Below are 17,254 nucleotides of genomic sequence, written 5' to 3' on the forward strand. Positions count from 1 at the left end.
CTTCAAATTGGAGTTGACCTCGGGATTCACCTCCATCCTCCCGACTCCGTGGTGTCCAAACCGTTGCAGACATCTCACGCCACTGCCACAGTACTGCCCGATCTTAGGGCCCACCTGTCAGCCAACGTTGCACGGCCGCGATCCAGCTCCTCGTCTCTCCTCCTCCGGCCCTCCTCCGTTTGCCACCGACGGCGGCCGCCCCCACCTTCTCCCTCCTCCCCCTCCGCTGAGGCCGTCCGAGATCCCGGCTTCCTCCTTGAAAACCATTATCTCTTCCCGCCTCACCCTCAATTCGAAGCAAACCCTCCCGGTCCAACCCCCGCGAGCGGAACACATTTGGATCCGGCTCGGCGAGATGGATCCCGAGGAGAGCGCCGCGCCGGCGCCGGCGCCGAACCAGGGGGAAGAGGCGGCGGAGGCAGCGGAACCTGCGCCGGCGGAAGAAGAGAGGGCGCCGGCTGAGCAGGAAGTGCCGGCGGGGGAGGACAGCCCGGCTAGCGGGGGCGAGGCGGCGGCGCGGGCCCACCACGAGAAGGAGAAGGAGGAGCTCGCGCGGGAGGTCATGGAGCTCGGCCTCCAGAACGAGTACCTCAAGTCCCAGATAGCCGGCGCCCGGCCGGCGGGCGGCGCGGATGAGGGCTCGGAGCTCGTCAGGGGCTTGAAGGAGCAGGTGGAGAAGCTGACCAGGGAGGTGCAGGAGCAGCGGCTGACGCGGGAGGCCACGGAGAAAGCCCTGGAGCACGTCAACGTGGCCTACGCCGAGGCCGACGGCAAGGTGCAGGGGCTCACCGCCAAGCTCGCCCAAGGTTAGCCGCTACTCCCCTTGAGCCTTCGCTAATGAAGTGTAGTCGGCCACCGAGCATTGATGAACTTGGAATGACTCTCACTTTTGCTAAGCTCATGTTTTATCCCTGCTTCCCTTACGTTCACCACATTGCAAGTAACAAGCTATCCTTGATTGACTGAAAATCTCTGTATGTACCACCAAAGGCCAAACTTCATCGTGTGTCAGTTAAAGACTTGTCTCGCTAATAATTTGAATCATCCAACATAATTGTAGGCGGCGGATTTGCTATTGAGCTTGTCTGTAAGTCCATACTGTTGCAATAACTTCTCCTAATGTATGCCTGTGAATCTGTGATTATGAAATACAAGTTGTCAAACTAGCATACTAGTCAAAATGGCTAGGGCATTGTTTGGTTTAGAAAATCGCGTTTTATAGAGGAGCAGATACATTGAGAACTGGTGGGCGTGAGGTTTGTCAGATCAGCATACACTCTGATATGTCACTAATGACATAAGTAAAGTAACAATGTAGCAAATACCCCAACAGGCATGCCTCTTTTGGCAGAAATGTATGGGTGTAAAAAGGGTAAGTATGAAAGTTAATCTTATTTACTTGTGTGGCTGAAAGTGATTCTCTAAGATAAACTCTATGGGGTAGGTGATTATGGGTGTGAAATGAACCAGGAGAAGCTAGTTTTTTTTAATTATTTTTTATTCTAATCTCCAAGCATCTAGTTTATTTCAAAGAATCACTTCATAGAATCCGTGATTCCCTGTAAACTGCCGTTTGGCAGAGCTTCCCACTATGCATGTATTATTACAGTTCTGAGGCAATCGCATGTTAAACATGTGCGTGATTACTTTTCTGAATTTATTTCTAGAATAGCTGTATCTTAGCTTGATCAGACTATCAGAGTACACCCTGTTATTTCATTATAATATGTCATACAACCTCGTCCTTGCTGCTACTGTTTTTGTCTTTCTTGTTTCAGAATCTTATTCATCATTAGTTCCATGCATGTAGCTGAACAGAAAATGGAAAAGGAACTAAAAGAACGTGACGACAAATATGTTGAGCTGGACACCAAGTTCCAGAGGCTTCACAAACGTGCAAAACAGCGTATACAAGATATACAAAAGGTAGTGGTCAAATTTAAATTTTCAGCTGTCCTATCTGCACATTAGCTTGAGAATATTAGATCTTATAATTTGCTGCTTTGGCCTTCTCCCTAAATATGGAAATTTTCTGCTGTCCTCTGCACCTTAGCTTGAAAATAAAGCTACTAAAATTTTTAAATCACGTGAAACAAGGAGCAGTTGAGTTTTAGTCTCTTCCTACACATTTACAGGAAAAAGATGACCTGGAAGCTCGATTTAATGAAGTCAATCAGAAGGCTGAGCAGGCTGCTTCTCTGCAATTAGCGGCACAACAAGAACTGGAACGTGCTCGTCAACAGGCTAGTGAGGCCTTGCGGTCAATGGATGCTGAAAGACAGCAGTTGCGGGCAGTGAACAGCAAGTGAGTGACTTTATTAATGTCATTGTACAATGCACATGCCATCTTCTAGCATATCGTGAATATAACACTAAACTGCCGTTTCTCTCCTTCCTTGGGGTTGGTGGATCTGAGTGGAATAGTTATATGAAATCTGACTATGTTGGACAGCAGCTCCTCCGTTATAGTTACAGTCCTATATTTATATCGGTAGCTCCTCAATTGCTGATGGAAATAATGTTTGCAGTCCTTTCATGAAGTCTTTCACAACATGCTAATTTAACATAATATACATATTAAAAGTGAATGCAAACCATGTTTAGGTTGAGAGCTAACCTTGATGAGACACGTCTCACCTTGGAGGCCAGAAACAATTCCCTCGAGAAACTGCAACAATCAGTGCTTGAAAAAGAGCAGGTATGTAAATGTAATGGTTTTTGTCTTTTTTTTTGTTTGATGACCTTTAAAAGTGGAAATGCATGGCCTAAGAAAGCATTAAAGAGTTGCAGGGCATGTAGTTGGAATACTAAAAATTCTTTTATGGCTTTAGGAGGGTGCCAAGTTCTATGGTGCTTATATGGATGGCGGAAGGGGGAGATAGGTCTAGCTAGCACTAGGATGACATTGACTAAGTTACTTTCTAAAATGTTGGTTTATATATCTAAGCTAAAATAAGCAAAGTGAAACTGTAAGAGATTCAGGCTCATTTCAACAGTCTAATATATAGGTTGTATGACAGGATGTCGATGTATTTGGTTAGCACTAGCAATTATTTGTTCTGATCTAAACTGCTCACATTTTGAGTCAAATCTACAGAACTGTTAACATTATTGTGTTAGCTTATTTAGTTTATGTAACAAGTACACAAGTGACCGATGTGATGTTTGTAAAGTTGCTAGAGAAAGTTCAAGGATCCCTTCAATCTGCTGAAGATAAGAGGATGACAATAATTTCAGAGCTCACTGCTAAGCATCAGAAGGTACGAGGAAAAAAAATCAGGAATTAAATTTCGAAAGCATGATTTCACAAAAAATGTTAAGGTAATCTAAGCTCTCATTTGTCGTCAGCAATTAGAAAGCTTGCAGGCACAGCTAGCAGAAGTTTCTGCAGAAAGGACGAAGGCATCTGAAACCATAAAGTCTTTACAGGTAATGGACCCAGTAAATAGCATCATTTATACATCATAAAACTATAATTCCATTTAGTGTTAATTCATGTTAAGCTGTTGTCTAAATGCTTTGTAGTATTACCATTTTCTTGGTCTGCTTTAATGTTGGCAAAGTAGTGAGTAGCTGAATAGATTGATCTCAGTATGCTGGGAATAAACGGTGAATTATAGTAAACAAGCACAGTTAGCTGGAATTTTTTCATATAATTATACTTTTTCAGGCGGTACTAACAGAGAAAGACTCAGAAATAGCTGAAATAGAAGCAGCATCAACGGGTGAAGCTGCCCGGCTTAGAGCTACTCTGGAGGAGGTTAAAGGGGAGCTTGCTCATCTAAAGGATGAACACGTATGTTTCTCTAATTTGTTCTGATACATACCATTGCTGTACGAAGTTTGAGCATACCTTGTCATAGATGCCAAATTCAAATTGGCAGACATATGAAGAGAAGTAGTTCTAATGCTGATTAGTTTCATACAAACCATGATGAGTTTTAGATTAATGAGCTTACTGCTTGCTCGCATTTGAGGCTGGCATAACCGTAGAAGAAATGCTGAACAAAAAGACTTCTGTGACTTGAAACTCTGCCCATTATTCAGAGCGGACAGAACACATGGTCATTTTGTTAGTAGATTACGGTAACCTGAAGTTTAATAGGTTCGTAGAACTTCTAGGCCTCACATGAATTTAATTTACTGTCACATGTTCTCTGAATGCAACCATATTTCTACATATTCCTTACTTTATTCAGTTCTTGTCTTGTGTATGGGCTTGCCACATGATGCATTAATTTGCATCGCAATCATTTGATTTGAAAAGTGACTGATTCCAGTAAAACCAAGGAATTAGTGTTAGCTTCACTACTATTTTTACCACTCCATCACTAGAATATTTTTAATTTTTAGTCAAGACAACTGTTGAACAGCTCTTGTTATGTTTGGTAGATCATTTATGATGTCTTGGAGGAACTAACAAAACTCGTCTAACTTCTATAATTACTCAGGAAAAAGAAAGGCAAAGCTGGGAGGCTACTTGTGAATCTCTTAGGTCAAAGCTGGAAGCATCAGAAAATGCGCGCCTTAAATCTGAAATAGAATCTACAAAACTTAAGAGTAAGTTTGCTGGTACTTCCCATTTTGATTTTGGTGCAACATTGATACATCTATGAACCTGTTTGGATATTCTGCAGGTCAATTGGAGTTAGAGTTGTCAACACAAAATCAGCTGTTACAAGCCAAAGACTCTGATCTAATGGCTGCAAAACATGAGGTATATTGGTATGATGAGTTTAAACTTAGCAAACATGAAGCAAAATGAACTTCCCTGATATTTTTATTGCAAGTTTTTTGCATGGTTCATATGTCTTCTTCCTGCATAGCTAGAAGAGTCCATATAGTTCATTCCTTAGTACCACTTTTTTAACACTTCATTCCCTACTTGTTGTACACAATATCAGGTAAGGTAGTGGATGGGAAGAACCTTCTTTCCATCCTTTTTATTGGAGCCCTTATCTCCAGGTTGTTAGTTGTATTAGGTGGTGAAGCTACACATTATTTACTATCACTACCCTATCATCATGAGGTTCATGATAGCTTGTTTTTATCTAAGTAACAGCAAGATTATGCGTGCATATCTTTGATCGTTGCATGCGCATTGCATTTTCTGCCCATTAATACCATGAGCTTCTGTACTGAGGTTGTAGTGGGGACATTGGAGTACAGATGCAGGATGTATAAAAAACAGGGATTTCTTCTATAGTATGAACTCATTGGCTTAATATTGCAACAGTGAATTGCATAGTTGTGTTATGTATATCTTCCTTAAAAGATGGTTTCTACCTTAACAGCAGCGAAACTTTATTAACATTTTCAGTTTTGGAGAACTCGTGAAAGAGATGGCTTGGCACACAGATAATTATTTTTAAGCCTGGGAAATACATTAAAATGGTCCTGATCAGTTAATTGTTCCAGCCTAATTTTAAGGACTGGTTTCATTGACATTTTCAAATGGAAAATATGGCATGCACTGCGACTTATAATTGTAAAAAAATATCATATTAAGCCCTTCAAATTTTGCAGATTAGTCGTCTGGAAAGTGAATTTTCTGCGTACAAAGTCCGGGCACATGCACTTCTACAAAAGAAGGATGCTGAGATTAACGCAGCTAAAAGTTCAGATTTGGTTAAAGAACATGAAGAGGCAATAAGGGTATGCCATCTTTTTATCTAGATATCTGATGTAACTGAAGATTTTTGGACTGGTTTAATTGATTGCTATTGCTTTCAATCAAGGAAGCTGAAAAGGAGGTGGCAGCTGCTTTGGCAGAACGAGATAAAGCAATCCATGATCTTCAAGAAGCTCAATCCAGACATGATGAAGAGATTGAGGCAAGGTAGGAGGACTTAACTTTCTGCTCAGCGAAATCAAATCTGATAGGCTTCCATCAGCGCTTGATGTGCTTGACATTAACCTCCAACTTAGTTTGTCAAATATGTTATCTGCAGTAGCTGCAGTTCTCTTAACTTTAGCTATTTCTTGGAGATCACTAGCAAAGCAGTATACATTGTAGCAAACTATGCATGCTATTACTGTTATACTCTGGCTGTTAACTTACTGTTGTTCACAGCACAAAACCTGTTAGCTGATGCATTATATACCATTCCATCAACCTTTGCCCTGTGAGTTTTATTATTTGCCAACTATCCACTCTTTACTTTTATTTTCATTCAGAGATATGGCGCTTGCTGATGCTGAGAAAAAGCTAAAGAATGTAATGAAGAAGTTAGATTCTGTTACTTCTAATTTCATCGTGGAAAAGGAATCGTGGGAGAAAAACTTGGCAAATGTAGAGGAAAACTGGAGATGTAAGCTGCTAATTCTATTTACTTCAGAAAGATCCCCTTTCTTTTGATGGGAAATGATGACAAAAATTATGAATGTGATGGTGCAGTGAAATGTGAGTCTTTGAAGGCTCAGACCAATGGCCATGTTGATGATGAACTTCAAAAGAATTTAGGGGAGTTGACGCTAAGATACGAGAAACTGAAGGTTTCTTCCTGGACATTGCCCTTGCTATCTTCATGCCCTTATTATGTCTTTGATCCAGGATTTTAATATATGCTTGGTTTTTTAGGAAGAACATCAATCTTTCCGTGATATTGCTGATAGAATGATTGAAGACAAGGAGCAAGAAATAGCTAAACTCCTCGAGGAAAACAGGGATCTTCACCTTTCTTTAGAGGCTAAACCAGAAGTAAGTCATTTAGAGCTTAACCCATTCATTGCTACCTTTATAATCTATATAAGGTAGTGGCCAAAGCTCCATATTGGGGATTATGTTGATGTCCAGAACATCATAAATTTACTTATGGAGGGAACATATAACAGCTGGCACTTTCAAATCAAGAATATAATGATGAAAACACTTAGGGGCCTGTTTGAATGTTATAGTTTAGAAAAATGTGGTACCAAGAAACAAAGTTTTTGAAATCAGAGAGACACAATACCATGGTTTAGAAAAAAGAGGTTGCGGATGAAATTTCTAAACTCCGAAAAACTGCATTTTAATCAAGGTTTTCAAAACTAAAAGATCTGTTACAATGGAGCATATCTAATTTTCCAAAACGAAAATATTCTGCAGAACTATAGTATTTTTTTTTTCAAAAACTCTTAAAATAACTGTGCATTAAAACAAGCTCTTACTAACTAAGTTCACCATTGCATTGCAGAATTCTCTTCCCTTATGATTGGTATTCTACATGTAAGATTGTGTATAATGTGTGGGATATATTGCTTGAGCTCCTTGGGCTGATTATATAGGAGTACATGGCTTGGAGGGCAAGTAGCCTCTCCTAGAGATAAGGAAGGTTATCCCGGGATTACAATCAATCCTAAACTAACCATATCCGGAGTTGCCTAATATACTCTAGCATCCCCCGCAGTCACAGCGGGAGCGCGCAGACAATGAGATTGGAGAATAACCTGAAAAGCTGACATCCCCCTGCAGTCACAACCGTCGATGCGCCGTAGACACTGTGGCTGGAATAGGAGCTGACAAGGCTTGTCAAGCAGATGATAGCCCCTTAGTGCCGAAGTAGCCAAGGTCGAGGTGGACGTGGTCGAAGCCGTGGAGGAGGGCACGGGTCCGAAGCGTCAGCGAAGGTGCCCGATACACAAAATCAGCAGCTTCTTGCCGACAGGTTCAGCAGGACGATGAGCCGACTGCGATGGTAGATGGTGCAGCTAAAGAGTGCAAATGCATCTTCCTTTAGCAACATCGGCAGCGGTGTCCGCGAGCATGTGGCAATAGGCGCGGACTCGGACCGAGAGCCAGCTTGACGAGGACCAGCAGCTTGGGTGGTGCCACCGCCTGAAAAGGCGGTGACACCGGCGATGATGGCTTGATCACGAGCGTCGCTGCTGCAGCCTAGGAGGACGCAACGACAACCTCGTCCTCGGGAGTGTCGACGATGGAGTGGCGACGAATGGCAGGGCGATGCAAAACCAATCTCCGATCGGGAAAAAGAAAAACAGCAGCAGCAAGAAGTGGCCCGCAGGTACAATCTCGGGTGCACCTAGTAGTTTCCCCTCCTCCCTTATCTCTTCCCCACCGTGGTCAACCACGGGCAAAGGAAAAAAGAAAGGAGGAGAGAAGCAGAGGCCCGCCCAACGAGTGAGGTCGACGGTGCGGGGTGTGCCCGGAGCGGCTTCTCCGCTCCAGCAGCACGGCAGGCTGGTAGCCCCATGAGCCGTCCCCGCAGCTGCGTCCTCACGCTCAAGGCAGCAGCAAAGGCGGCGCTAGGGGAGGAAGGGGACGGCGCGGGGGAGAGGGCCGGCGAGGGAGGGCGGGAGGGGCGGAGCCCCACAGCGCTGCGGCCCGGCAGCGAGGTCGACCGGTGGTGCAGTGGCCTGACGGCCCCAACGGCATGGTGGCCTGGCGTCCCCACGGGTGTCCTTCGCAGCTGCGTACTCGCGCTCAGAGGCAGCGGTGTGGCGGCGTAGGTAGGAAGGGGGGGTGCCTGGGCTGGTGCACAGAGGGAGCGGCGGATCCAGATGCGAAGCCGGAGGAAACAACGACGTGGAGGCATGGCAGGCCCGGCGGCGGCCCCATGGCGGCGCGGACGTGGATCCGATCGGCCACGGGTAGAGGTAGGCCCCTCTGCTGCTGGTTGACCACGACGGCACAGCGGATCAGATGGATCGGTCGCGCATCCTACGAGGGCGCTGCCCCCGGTGAAGATCGATCTCCCCGGGGGCGGCGCGAGGGCAGCGGAAGCCGGAGGCCTAGGGTTTGAACCTAGACTCGTGATATCATGTAAGATTGTGTATTATGCGTGGGATGTATTGCTTGAGCCTCTTGGGCTGATTATATAGGAGTACATGGCTTGGAGGGCAAGTAGCCTCTCCTAGAGATAAGGAAGGTTATCCCGGGTTTACGATCAATCCTAAACTAACCATATCCGGAGTTGCCTAATATACTCTAACACTACAAAATTTAAAATAAGCGCTATTATTTTAAGATAATGTTGATGATATTATTTCATTGATGTCACAGGTTAGCAACACTGATCATCAAAGTCAAGGTAGGTTTTTTTGTGTCAATATCATGTTTCATTGTCCATTCTCTTCTGTATTCTTCCTCTTAATTGAATAGCTGGATTGTTTTGTCACTAATTGTCATTGGCTTATATTTGCAGGACCTGTCAAGGATACGATGAGTGTTGAATTGGCTGAGCAGCAAATTCTGGTACTTTCCCATTTCCCTGAAGAAATAAGTCGGGAATGCATATAAAATGTTGCAATTGGGATTAATTGATATTTTAGCTTTGGTGTTAGTCTAAAATAGGACATGCTTGAATTAGGACTTGTACCCTGTGCTTTGGTACTTTGCACTCTGATTTTGTATGAAAAATTTCAAGTAATCATTCAAACCAGAACACTTTCGTGCTTACTGATACATAGGCCGAATGGATTTACTTAGATGAGAAAGATTGTCAACTTATACTCCATGCCTACATTTTCAGCTTCTTGCACGGCAACAGGCGCAACGAGAAGAGGAATTGGCTCAGTCACAGAGGCATATCTTAGCACTTCAAGTAGGCTACCAGCTTAGCAGGATTTCCTCACTCTTTTTCCTCCAGTTTTGGTGACCAAGTGGATAAGCTTTTGTTTTCCTTTATTTTTCAGCAAGAGATTGAGGAGCTCGAGCGTGAAAACCGTCTTCATGATCAACAGGTGGGTCATTTGAGATTTTGAGTTATTGACACTTTTTGTTAGTTGCATAATTTTGATTAGATCTGGCCATGCATCTGACTTTTTTAGTCGTGGAATGTTAACTGGGATTAAATTTTATTATGGTCTATATTAAGCAATGATTTCTTCACTGGAAGAACATGCTGTGTAGAGTATATGTGTTAACTCATAATTTCCAGGCGTTATTCCTAGAAGTTGAAGCTGCTTTGATAAGCCTATTTAGCTAATTGACCAGTACGCTAGCATTGCGGTTACGATTGTTCTTCTACACTCCAGCTGATACTGAAGTATTCGTTGTCTAGTATAAACAATTTGGATACTTGGCCTTGTTGCTACTGCATATCTTTTTAAAAAACAAGAGTTTCGCTGTATAATGTCAGTTTATTTGGTCTTGTATGTTTCTTAGTTACTCTGATGCTAATGTTTTTATCTTTAGCATTTATGATGTTTGTAATATTACAATTGAATATATCTTGTTTTATGTCATGATTAAACTGAAACTAGAAAAGGAGTTATTGGTTCATGGATTTGACATATCTTGTTTTTCATAAGAGGCATCCCTTTTTTTGCTTCTATTGTTTGTTGTAGGAAGCAATGTTGAAAACAGAGCTTCGCAATATGGAGAGATCACAAAAGCGAGAAGGAATAGATATGACATATCTCAAGAATGTGATTCTAAAGCTTCTTGAAACAGGTAATTAGAACTGCTTATTGTCGATAGTTGCTATATCTGAGTATTAACAGATGATATGAAACATTAGCGTGATATCTTGTCCCAGGGGAAGTGGGGGCCTTGCTGCCTGTGGTTGGGACACTACTACAATTCAGTCCTGACGAGGTAAACTGGGTATTTTATCATGGAAGTTCATTCTTGCTGCTGATGCTTTTTACATGGCCATTCTTGTTTTTACTGGTATACTATGTGTGTGGATGCCTTAGAGCCCAAGTTCTATTCAAGTCAATTTGAATGGGAGCTTGACATTTCGTCACTTGAAACTTGGCAGCTCAAGAAGTGCCAGCAAGGTGTCCTCTCAAGTGTGGCTTCTTCACAAGCTGCTGCGGTGTCAGATGGCGCAACCACACCGAATTCATTCTTTTCAAGATTCTCGTTCTAGCGGAGGTATGGGCCATTGCTTTCGAAGATTCACACAATCAAAGCCGGGGGAGGGGATGTTCTGAGCCTACAGATCCACAGTTTTGCTGATTGTAGAACGTGCTTATTCATTTATTATTTCCAGGCGTTCCTTCCCCTTGTCACCTTTGTAAAAGTAGTGTATATAGAGGTATAACTACTTGTTCCACAGCGAGTCAAGATAAAAAATGTAACGAAGGATGAATTGTGGGACTGGCATATATAGCATCTCATGTTAGGTTGTTGGGGGGAATGGTTTATCGACTGTTGTATAAATTTTGCTGAACATTCTGAGGATCCAGGAATCATTTGGCATTGGACTTTGAGTTTTATCGTTCCGGCTACGGTGCAGTCTTCGCTGCTTACAGCGTGGTTTCTGTTGCTGGACCTAATATGGGTCACTTTAGTATGCTGAAAAAATAATACCCATGTATGTTGCACAATCTTTTTCTGGAAACCTTAGGCAAGTCCATGCGTTAAGCTGTTTGGAGGGCAGGAAGCAGCATACGCGTATTTGTAGCTCGGATGGTCGGATTACGCTCAGCAGAAACAGTGGCGCAAGCGTCTCTTATTACATATGTTAGGGTCTTGCTTAATACAGCTTTCTTGCATGATTTTGATCTTGATATTGTATAGGATCGGCACAAACCATCACACGCGCAGAGGCATATGTTTTGTTTGATACTACGACGACTTTTGCTAGGCCCAGCGCTAAAAAACCTACTTTCTTACGATTACGGGGTTCCTTTGTGTAAGTAATAAAAAAAGGGGGGGAAATAGAAAAGAAAATTCGGAGGAAAGAAAAGAAAAGAAAATTTCGAAGCTGAGACGGAAAAAGGAAAGAAAAGGAAGCCAAACTTTGCATCTCTGCTCAGTCATCAGTCATCACCGATGCCAAAAATGGTTGGTTCGTAGATCCTCCAATTCATTTCCTCCTTACAAAATGCACAATTTCTTCCTGCCACCTTTGGGCAAGGGAGATTTAAAGAAAGCACTCAATGCAGAAAATGCTCCTACGTTACGGTTACCATAATAACCGCGGTACACCCACCACCACCATCACCCTAAATCGCCGTGATTGTCATTACCATAAACAAACGCGCCTCCGCACAAATTAACGGCGCATGCCACGCTGCCCGCTCTTGAGGGCCCACACGGCGGTGACGCCATCCAGGTGCCGGGCCGTGAGAATTGGCCACGCTGACGCAGGAGGAGTCAGGACCAATTCGAAAAGGGTGGAGAGCCGAGACGACCGTTGGAGCCGCCCCTCCGCTTAAAACCTCCTCCGCCTCGCCCACATCGTCTTCCCCAAATCCCAACCCGAGAGGCCGAGGGCCGAGCAAGCAACCACCTCCGCGCGACCGGCCATGGACCGCCGCCCGCCGCTCGCCGTCTCCCCGCGCCGCCTCCGCCCGCGCCCGCACCGCGTGCCCCGGCCGCCGCTGGTGCCGGCGTCCTCCGTGCTGACGCCGCCAGGTACGGGCGTCCCCCGATCCCCATCCCTCCCCTTTCGTTCGCCGATTGGTTTTGATTCATCAGCGACGGCCGCCGGGTGGATCTGATGCGCGTTCCTTCTCAACTCTCCAGGGTCGATGAAGAAGGCGGCGGCCCCGATGCGCGCGTCCATCTGCGCGATCCCGTCCCCGATCCGCCTCGAGCCGAGCCCGATGCGCGCCTCCATCTCCGCGCTCCCGTCGCCGGCCCGCTTCGAGCCGAGCCCGGCGCGCACGTCCATGGCCGCGGCGCTCCCCACCCAGACGCGCGCCAAGCTTGACTTCCCCGCCGCCGAGGCGTCGCCCCCGGCGAGGGCGCCGGCCGGGAAGGAGAACCTCCTCCCCGCCGCGGCGCCGTCGACGCCCCCGGCGAGGGCGCCGGGGGCCGCCGAGAAGGAGAACCTCCTCCCCGCCGGCGCGGACGCGCACGACGAGCTGGTGGCGCTCAACCTCGCCGCGGTGGCCAGGGCCGCGGGCACGCCGGCAGCCGGCCCGCTCTTCGTGCGCGGCAGGCTCTACGACCTCTACTCCGCGCGCCGCAACGAGCGCCTCAAGCGCAAGCACGGCTTCCCCTACTCCTACGAGGACTCCGCGTCCGCGGCGCTGGACCCCGAGGCGGTGGCCGAGGACCCCTGCGTCGCCGTCGAGCTGTCCAAGCGCCGCGTCGCCAAGAAGGCCTACACCGCCACCGGGGCCGAGTCCGTGAGGAGGTCCATGCCGGCCGCCGACTTCGCGGCGGGCCGCGCCGGGGGCCTGGGGCCTCGGTCCTCCCTCAGGAGCAGCAAGGAGATGAAGAAGGCCTCCGCCGCGTCCGGTGCCGTGTCGATGGCCGGCAAGGAGAGGAGGATCATCCCCAGGTCGTCCGCTCGAAGGATCTGAGGGCTGCAGCGCCTCTCACCTGAGTTGTGTGATCTCCCGGAGGTGGTGGTGTTCTTGCTTCCTCTCTTTGGATCGGTAATGTGGATATCGTGATGCAGTCTACCCATCTAGTAGATGTCAGTAAGAAATATTGGTAACTGTTGATTGAGTTAGCAGGAAATACTATTTTGGTGTCTGGAGTTGGTTTGGGGTTGAAATACAGATGCGTATTTTGCCATACAATGTGCTGTGAATAAGTTCAATCACCTCTGCTGCAAGTTCAGAATCTCGTTTTGTGGTGCTTTGTTTGCTTGATGGTTATAATCTGATTGAAACGTAGTAGTACTGAGGCGCTGTCAGTTTAGGTTGCCTGATGTTCTGAATTTGGTTGTTGCCATGATTCGATCTGTGTATGTCCCGGATCACCATTTTGAATTTGGTGGCAGTGTTCTTGTTCTGAATTTGGTTATCAGAATTAGCAAGTGGAAGGCCATCATTGTCGTGATTCGATCTCTGCATACATCGATCACCATTTTGAAATTGGTGCTCAGCATATAAGTGGGTGGAATCAGTGCATAGTTGGATCCGCCATTTTGAATGTATATTGCTTGATGGAACGGAGTTTTTTTTTCGGGGATTTGCATCTTACTATAGTTCTCTTGAAAAGACAAGTCATCTTCAGGATCTGTAGTTCTTGTACGTAACCCCGTCTTTGAGACTTTTTTGCTCTTTTGCATAGCTCCGTTTGGTTCTTTAGTTTCTATTAAAGTTCCTGTCACATCGAATATTTAGATACTAATTAGGAGTATTAAATATAGACTAATTACAAAATCAAATGCACAGATGGTGGCTAATTTGCGAGACAAATCTATTAAGCCTAATTAGTCCATGATTTGACAAAGTGATGCTACAGTAAACATGTGCATCTCGCGAATTAGCCTCCATCTGTGTAATTAGTTTTATAATCAGCTCATGTTTAGTTCTCCTAATTAGCCTCCGAATATTCGATGTGACATGAACTTTAGTCCGGACTAAAGATCCAAACATCCCATGTTTGGTTTGGTTTGCTTCTGATTATTATGCTCTTCAGTGGTTCAGAATTTTTTGTAGGCTTCGGTATTGCCATGGTAGAGAACAGTACTAGTGTGCCACTATGGACTTTGGAATGGGTCTGCAGTCTGCAGGGTGCAAAATAATATAGCTGCATGCTTGTCTATTGTCATACTGCTGCATATTGTGCAGAGTAGGTTGGATGAATTCTATTGACAAATTGATCTGAAGCCAATTGTCATATGATGCAGCGTTGTTTTATCATGCTCTTCAGATTATTAATTTGTTATGCTACTCAGCAGCTTATGATTTCCCGATTCATTAGTCAATTGTTATGCTATCTGCTCCTTCATGTTGGAAAACAAGTCCAATCACTTCTACTGAACTTTCAGATTTTTTTCGTTTGTTTGGTGGGGTTCACATTTCTCAGGCAAATTTTATGAGTTGTAGTCGACTGCCATATTTCTGAATCCGAACGCACACAGCGTGATTTCACAATTTATTACTGGCCTGACCCACATCTCAGACCAGGGCTTCCCAAGAACAACATGCTGGATTGGTCCTGGAAGCTGCATCCTGAACTCCTGAAGCAGCTGCCTTCATCTTTCTACTTCTTGCTAGTTCTAGATGTGCCTCTCATTATTCAATCTTGCATATATTACACACAGGAGCAACATGAGACGTTGCTACTAGAACACAATCAAGAGGTTGCTGCAGCTCCTGCAAGCTTCCTGAGTAGCCTGGCCGCCTCAAGCATCGCAACCCCAACCTCCTCCTTGCTGCTGCTTGCGACATCGTCATTGCCCTTCCCTTGTTCTGCATCGTCGTCGTCGTCTGGTGGGAAGCAGTGCGCGGGCGCCTGCCACTGCGCGTCCTCCAGCGCCAGGCCGGGCTCGAAGCGAATCACGTACTGCTTGATCCCCGTCACTGCAGATCCGGTGCCAATGCGCTTGATCGTTACCGAATGCAGGTGCTGCTCTTCAACGTACAATAATTGGGGTTACCTACCGTCGTCGATGAAGTCCCACCGCACGGGCCGGCCCGTGGCGGCCTCCTCGTAGTAGACGATGAACCCGGCCTTCCCCCAGACGTGGCAGTCGATGCCGCCGGAGACGGCGCGCCCCGCGTACTCGGCGCCGCCGCCGGAGAGCCACCAGGGCGGCAGCACGCCGACGGGGAACCGCACGACGCGGCAGGTGGAGGAGTCGAAGTAGAAGGAGGTGCCATTGTTCCACTCCACGTCGTAGAGCGGGTCGGCGGAGAGCTGGTGGCGGACCAGGTTGAGGTTCCGCCGCCGCGGCCAGTCGTAGTAGAGGTCCGTGATGCGGAGCGGCGGGCCCGTGGAGGCCGATGAGTAGTTGGTCAGGTTCGTAAACAGCACCGCGTGGAACCGCTCCGGCCACGGCGTCGGCGAAGGGAGAGGCAGGCCGGATGCATCCTCTGCCACCATGGCGGCGGCGGCGAACAGGAGGAGGAGGATGAGGAGCGGCGGCGGGGGCCAGCGGGTGGGCGCCATGTCGCGCGAGCTGGGGACTGTAGCGAGCGGGCAGGGAGGGGGCGGGCCTTATCTTTGTTGTGTGCTCGTTCGTGTCGTGTCGTGTCGGCTGGTGGTTGGCGAATGGACGACCAGAGTCCACAGGCAATCGAAGGCAGGAGAAGCAGAGGTTGGCGATCCGGCTGCACAAACTCCTTTGAGATTTCTGAAGCTGCACAAGCTTTCCGCACCCTAGCGCCAGGATATCTGATGAGAATTTTTTCACCGGATCCTCTATTCAACATCGAAATATGGTTGCACATTGAAAAGTATGTGAAAAAAATAACTATATTATTTGACTCTGGGATAGAAAATTATCGCCGCAATATGAACACAATGTTTCATACAACTATAGGCTAAATCTATGACTAACACGGGCTAAGGCCAGTCTCAGTGCAAGGTTTGGTAACTGTTTCATTACACTGTTTCATAGATAATCTGGAGCATTTAATTTTTGTGTGGAGTTACAATCAAATGTGTCTTGCGATGAAACTATAATATCCTCAGGGCAAGTTTCAATTGGTTTCATTGATTTGGTAACTGTGCCAGTTGGATTTTATGGGATGAAACTCCCCTCTTCTCTCTTCTCATAATTAAGTTGCTAAGTCAGCAAAACTGCTTATGTGGCATAGGATTTAATGGCCCGTGAAACCTCGCTGAAACCGGCCTAAAAGCCAGGAGACTCATGCGGGCTTTTAATGTTCACGCTGTTTTTGCCAAGATGGCCGGCCCAAAAACAAGCCATTCTCTGTCTCGAACAGCCCTGCTTCTTACCCATAAAAACACCCTACATGTGACAATACAGACGCATAAAAACAGCCCAAAATAGTACCTCAGTCCCTTCAAAGAAGGTTATACTCCCACCGGGCACCGGCCCAATCATCTACAGCGGTCACACTATACAGACGCATCGCTATTATCGGTCGACACAAACCTAGCTACCTGCAAAGGAGGATCTCTGATCTCTGATCCCTCCCTGTGTTGTTTCCCTTGTCCTCTGCCCCCCCCTGGTTTCGACAGTGATCTCTTGGGAATAATTGGCCATTTAGATCAAAACCTTCAACTCAAGTTGTGCACTAGGCGCATGTCGGCAGTACATACTCCCTTTGTCAATGACCTTGTCTTAAGGGCTCGGTAATTGACTATCCAGAGCAAATTAAATGCTAGGTACAGCGTCATGTCACGCTCGAACCAATCTAGAATTCGGCATAAATCAATTCTTCCCGTGGTTCGAGAGAAAAAAACTACCCACATCGTATTGAGGAGAAAAATGAAAGGTGGCGCGACAATGGCAACCTACCGTGTGGGGCCGTCCCCCACACTTCTCCCAGGCAAGTGTTCAAGATATGCGAGGTCGTGAATCATCCTTGTAAATGCATTTGCAGCGTCAGTTCTACAGAACCGCTCTTGCAAGTATTGCAAAAACTAAAGACAAGTCTTGTGTCTCTTGCTGCAAATGCAGTTTCAACCGATCCTGCAAATGATTCC

The 17,254-nt window shown here is 46.3% G+C and overlaps 3 protein-coding genes across 4 annotated transcripts; 2 read left to right on the plus strand and 1 right to left on the minus strand.

Moving 5' to 3' along the window:
* The first annotated feature begins 46 nt into the window (after positions 1 to 46).
* LOC117846515 (protein GRIP) lies at positions 47 to 11,163 on the plus strand. Of its 2 annotated transcripts, none has more exons than XM_034727717.2 (21): positions 47 to 806; positions 1,811 to 1,926; positions 2,136 to 2,305; positions 2,605 to 2,698; positions 3,174 to 3,260; positions 3,349 to 3,429; positions 3,671 to 3,796; positions 4,452 to 4,560; positions 4,638 to 4,717; positions 5,527 to 5,655; positions 5,739 to 5,839; positions 6,178 to 6,311; positions 6,398 to 6,495; positions 6,581 to 6,700; positions 9,002 to 9,029; positions 9,144 to 9,193; positions 9,471 to 9,542; positions 9,634 to 9,681; positions 10,288 to 10,393; positions 10,479 to 10,537; positions 10,704 to 11,163. In XM_034727717.2, the coding sequence occupies exons 1-21, from the start codon at positions 356 to 358 to the stop codon at positions 10,812 to 10,814; spliced, it is 2,370 nt and encodes a 789-aa protein (XP_034583608.1). In that variant the 5' UTR covers positions 47 to 355; the 3' UTR covers positions 10,815 to 11,163. The 2 variants fall into 2 exon arrangements, with proteins under 2 accessions (XP_034583608.1, XP_034583609.1); XM_034727718.2 differs by having other exon boundaries at positions 681 to 806; positions 1,797 to 1,926.
* Positions 11,164 to 12,106: 943 nt separating this feature from the next.
* On the plus strand, positions 12,107 to 13,460 carry LOC117842771 (uncharacterized). Its single transcript, XM_034723281.2, has 2 exons — positions 12,107 to 12,307; positions 12,419 to 13,460. Exons 1-2 carry the CDS (start codon positions 12,199 to 12,201, stop codon positions 13,201 to 13,203), a joined length of 894 nt encoding a protein of 297 aa, XP_034579172.1. The 5' UTR covers positions 12,107 to 12,198; the 3' UTR covers positions 13,204 to 13,460.
* Positions 13,461 to 14,694: 1,234 nt separating this feature from the next.
* Positions 14,695 to 15,852, minus strand: LOC117842202 (uncharacterized protein At4g14100). Its single transcript, XM_034722571.2, has 2 exons — positions 15,241 to 15,852; positions 14,695 to 15,159 (listed from the first exon to the last, which is right to left on the minus strand). Exons 1-2 carry the CDS (start codon positions 15,746 to 15,748, stop codon positions 14,933 to 14,935), a joined length of 735 nt encoding a protein of 244 aa, XP_034578462.1. The 5' UTR covers positions 15,749 to 15,852; the 3' UTR covers positions 14,695 to 14,932.
* Positions 15,853 to 17,254: the final 1,402 nt, after the last annotated feature.

The sequence above is a fragment of the Setaria viridis genome, chromosome 2 (assembly GCF_005286985.2).
Source record: "Setaria viridis chromosome 2, Setaria_viridis_v4.0, whole genome shotgun sequence".
Taxonomy (NCBI): domain Eukaryota; kingdom Viridiplantae; phylum Streptophyta; class Magnoliopsida; order Poales; family Poaceae; genus Setaria; species Setaria viridis.

What these genes read in the sequence shown, in the direction of transcription:
- LOC117846515 (XM_034727717.2), top strand. Translation starts at nt 356, where the DNA reads ATGGATCCCGAGGAGAGCGCCGCGCCGGCGCCGGCGCCGAACCAGGGG. An exon ending in AAACCATAAAGTCTTTACAG is followed by an intron (nt 3,430 to 3,670) that starts GTAATGGACCCA and finishes ATACTTTTTCAG; the next exon opens with GCGGTACTAACAGAGAAAGA. An exon ending in CTTTAGAGGCTAAACCAGAA is followed by an intron (nt 6,701 to 9,001) that starts GTAAGTCATTTA and finishes TTGATGTCACAG; the next exon opens with GTTAGCAACACTGATCATCA.
- LOC117842771 (XM_034723281.2), top strand. Translation starts at nt 12,199, where the DNA reads ATGGACCGCCGCCCGCCGCTCGCCGTCTCCCCGCGCCGCCTCCGCCCG. An exon ending in CTCCGTGCTGACGCCGCCAG is followed by an intron (nt 12,308 to 12,418) that starts GTACGGGCGTCC and finishes TCAACTCTCCAG; the next exon opens with GGTCGATGAAGAAGGCGGCG.
- LOC117842202 (XM_034722571.2), bottom strand. Translation starts at nt 15,748, where the DNA reads ATGGCGCCCACCCGCTGGCCCCCGCCGCCGCTCCTCATCCTCCTCCTC. An exon ending in GTGGGACTTCATCGACGACG is followed by an intron (nt 15,160 to 15,240) that starts GTAGGTAACCCC and finishes CCGGATCTGCAG; the next exon opens with TGACGGGGATCAAGCAGTAC.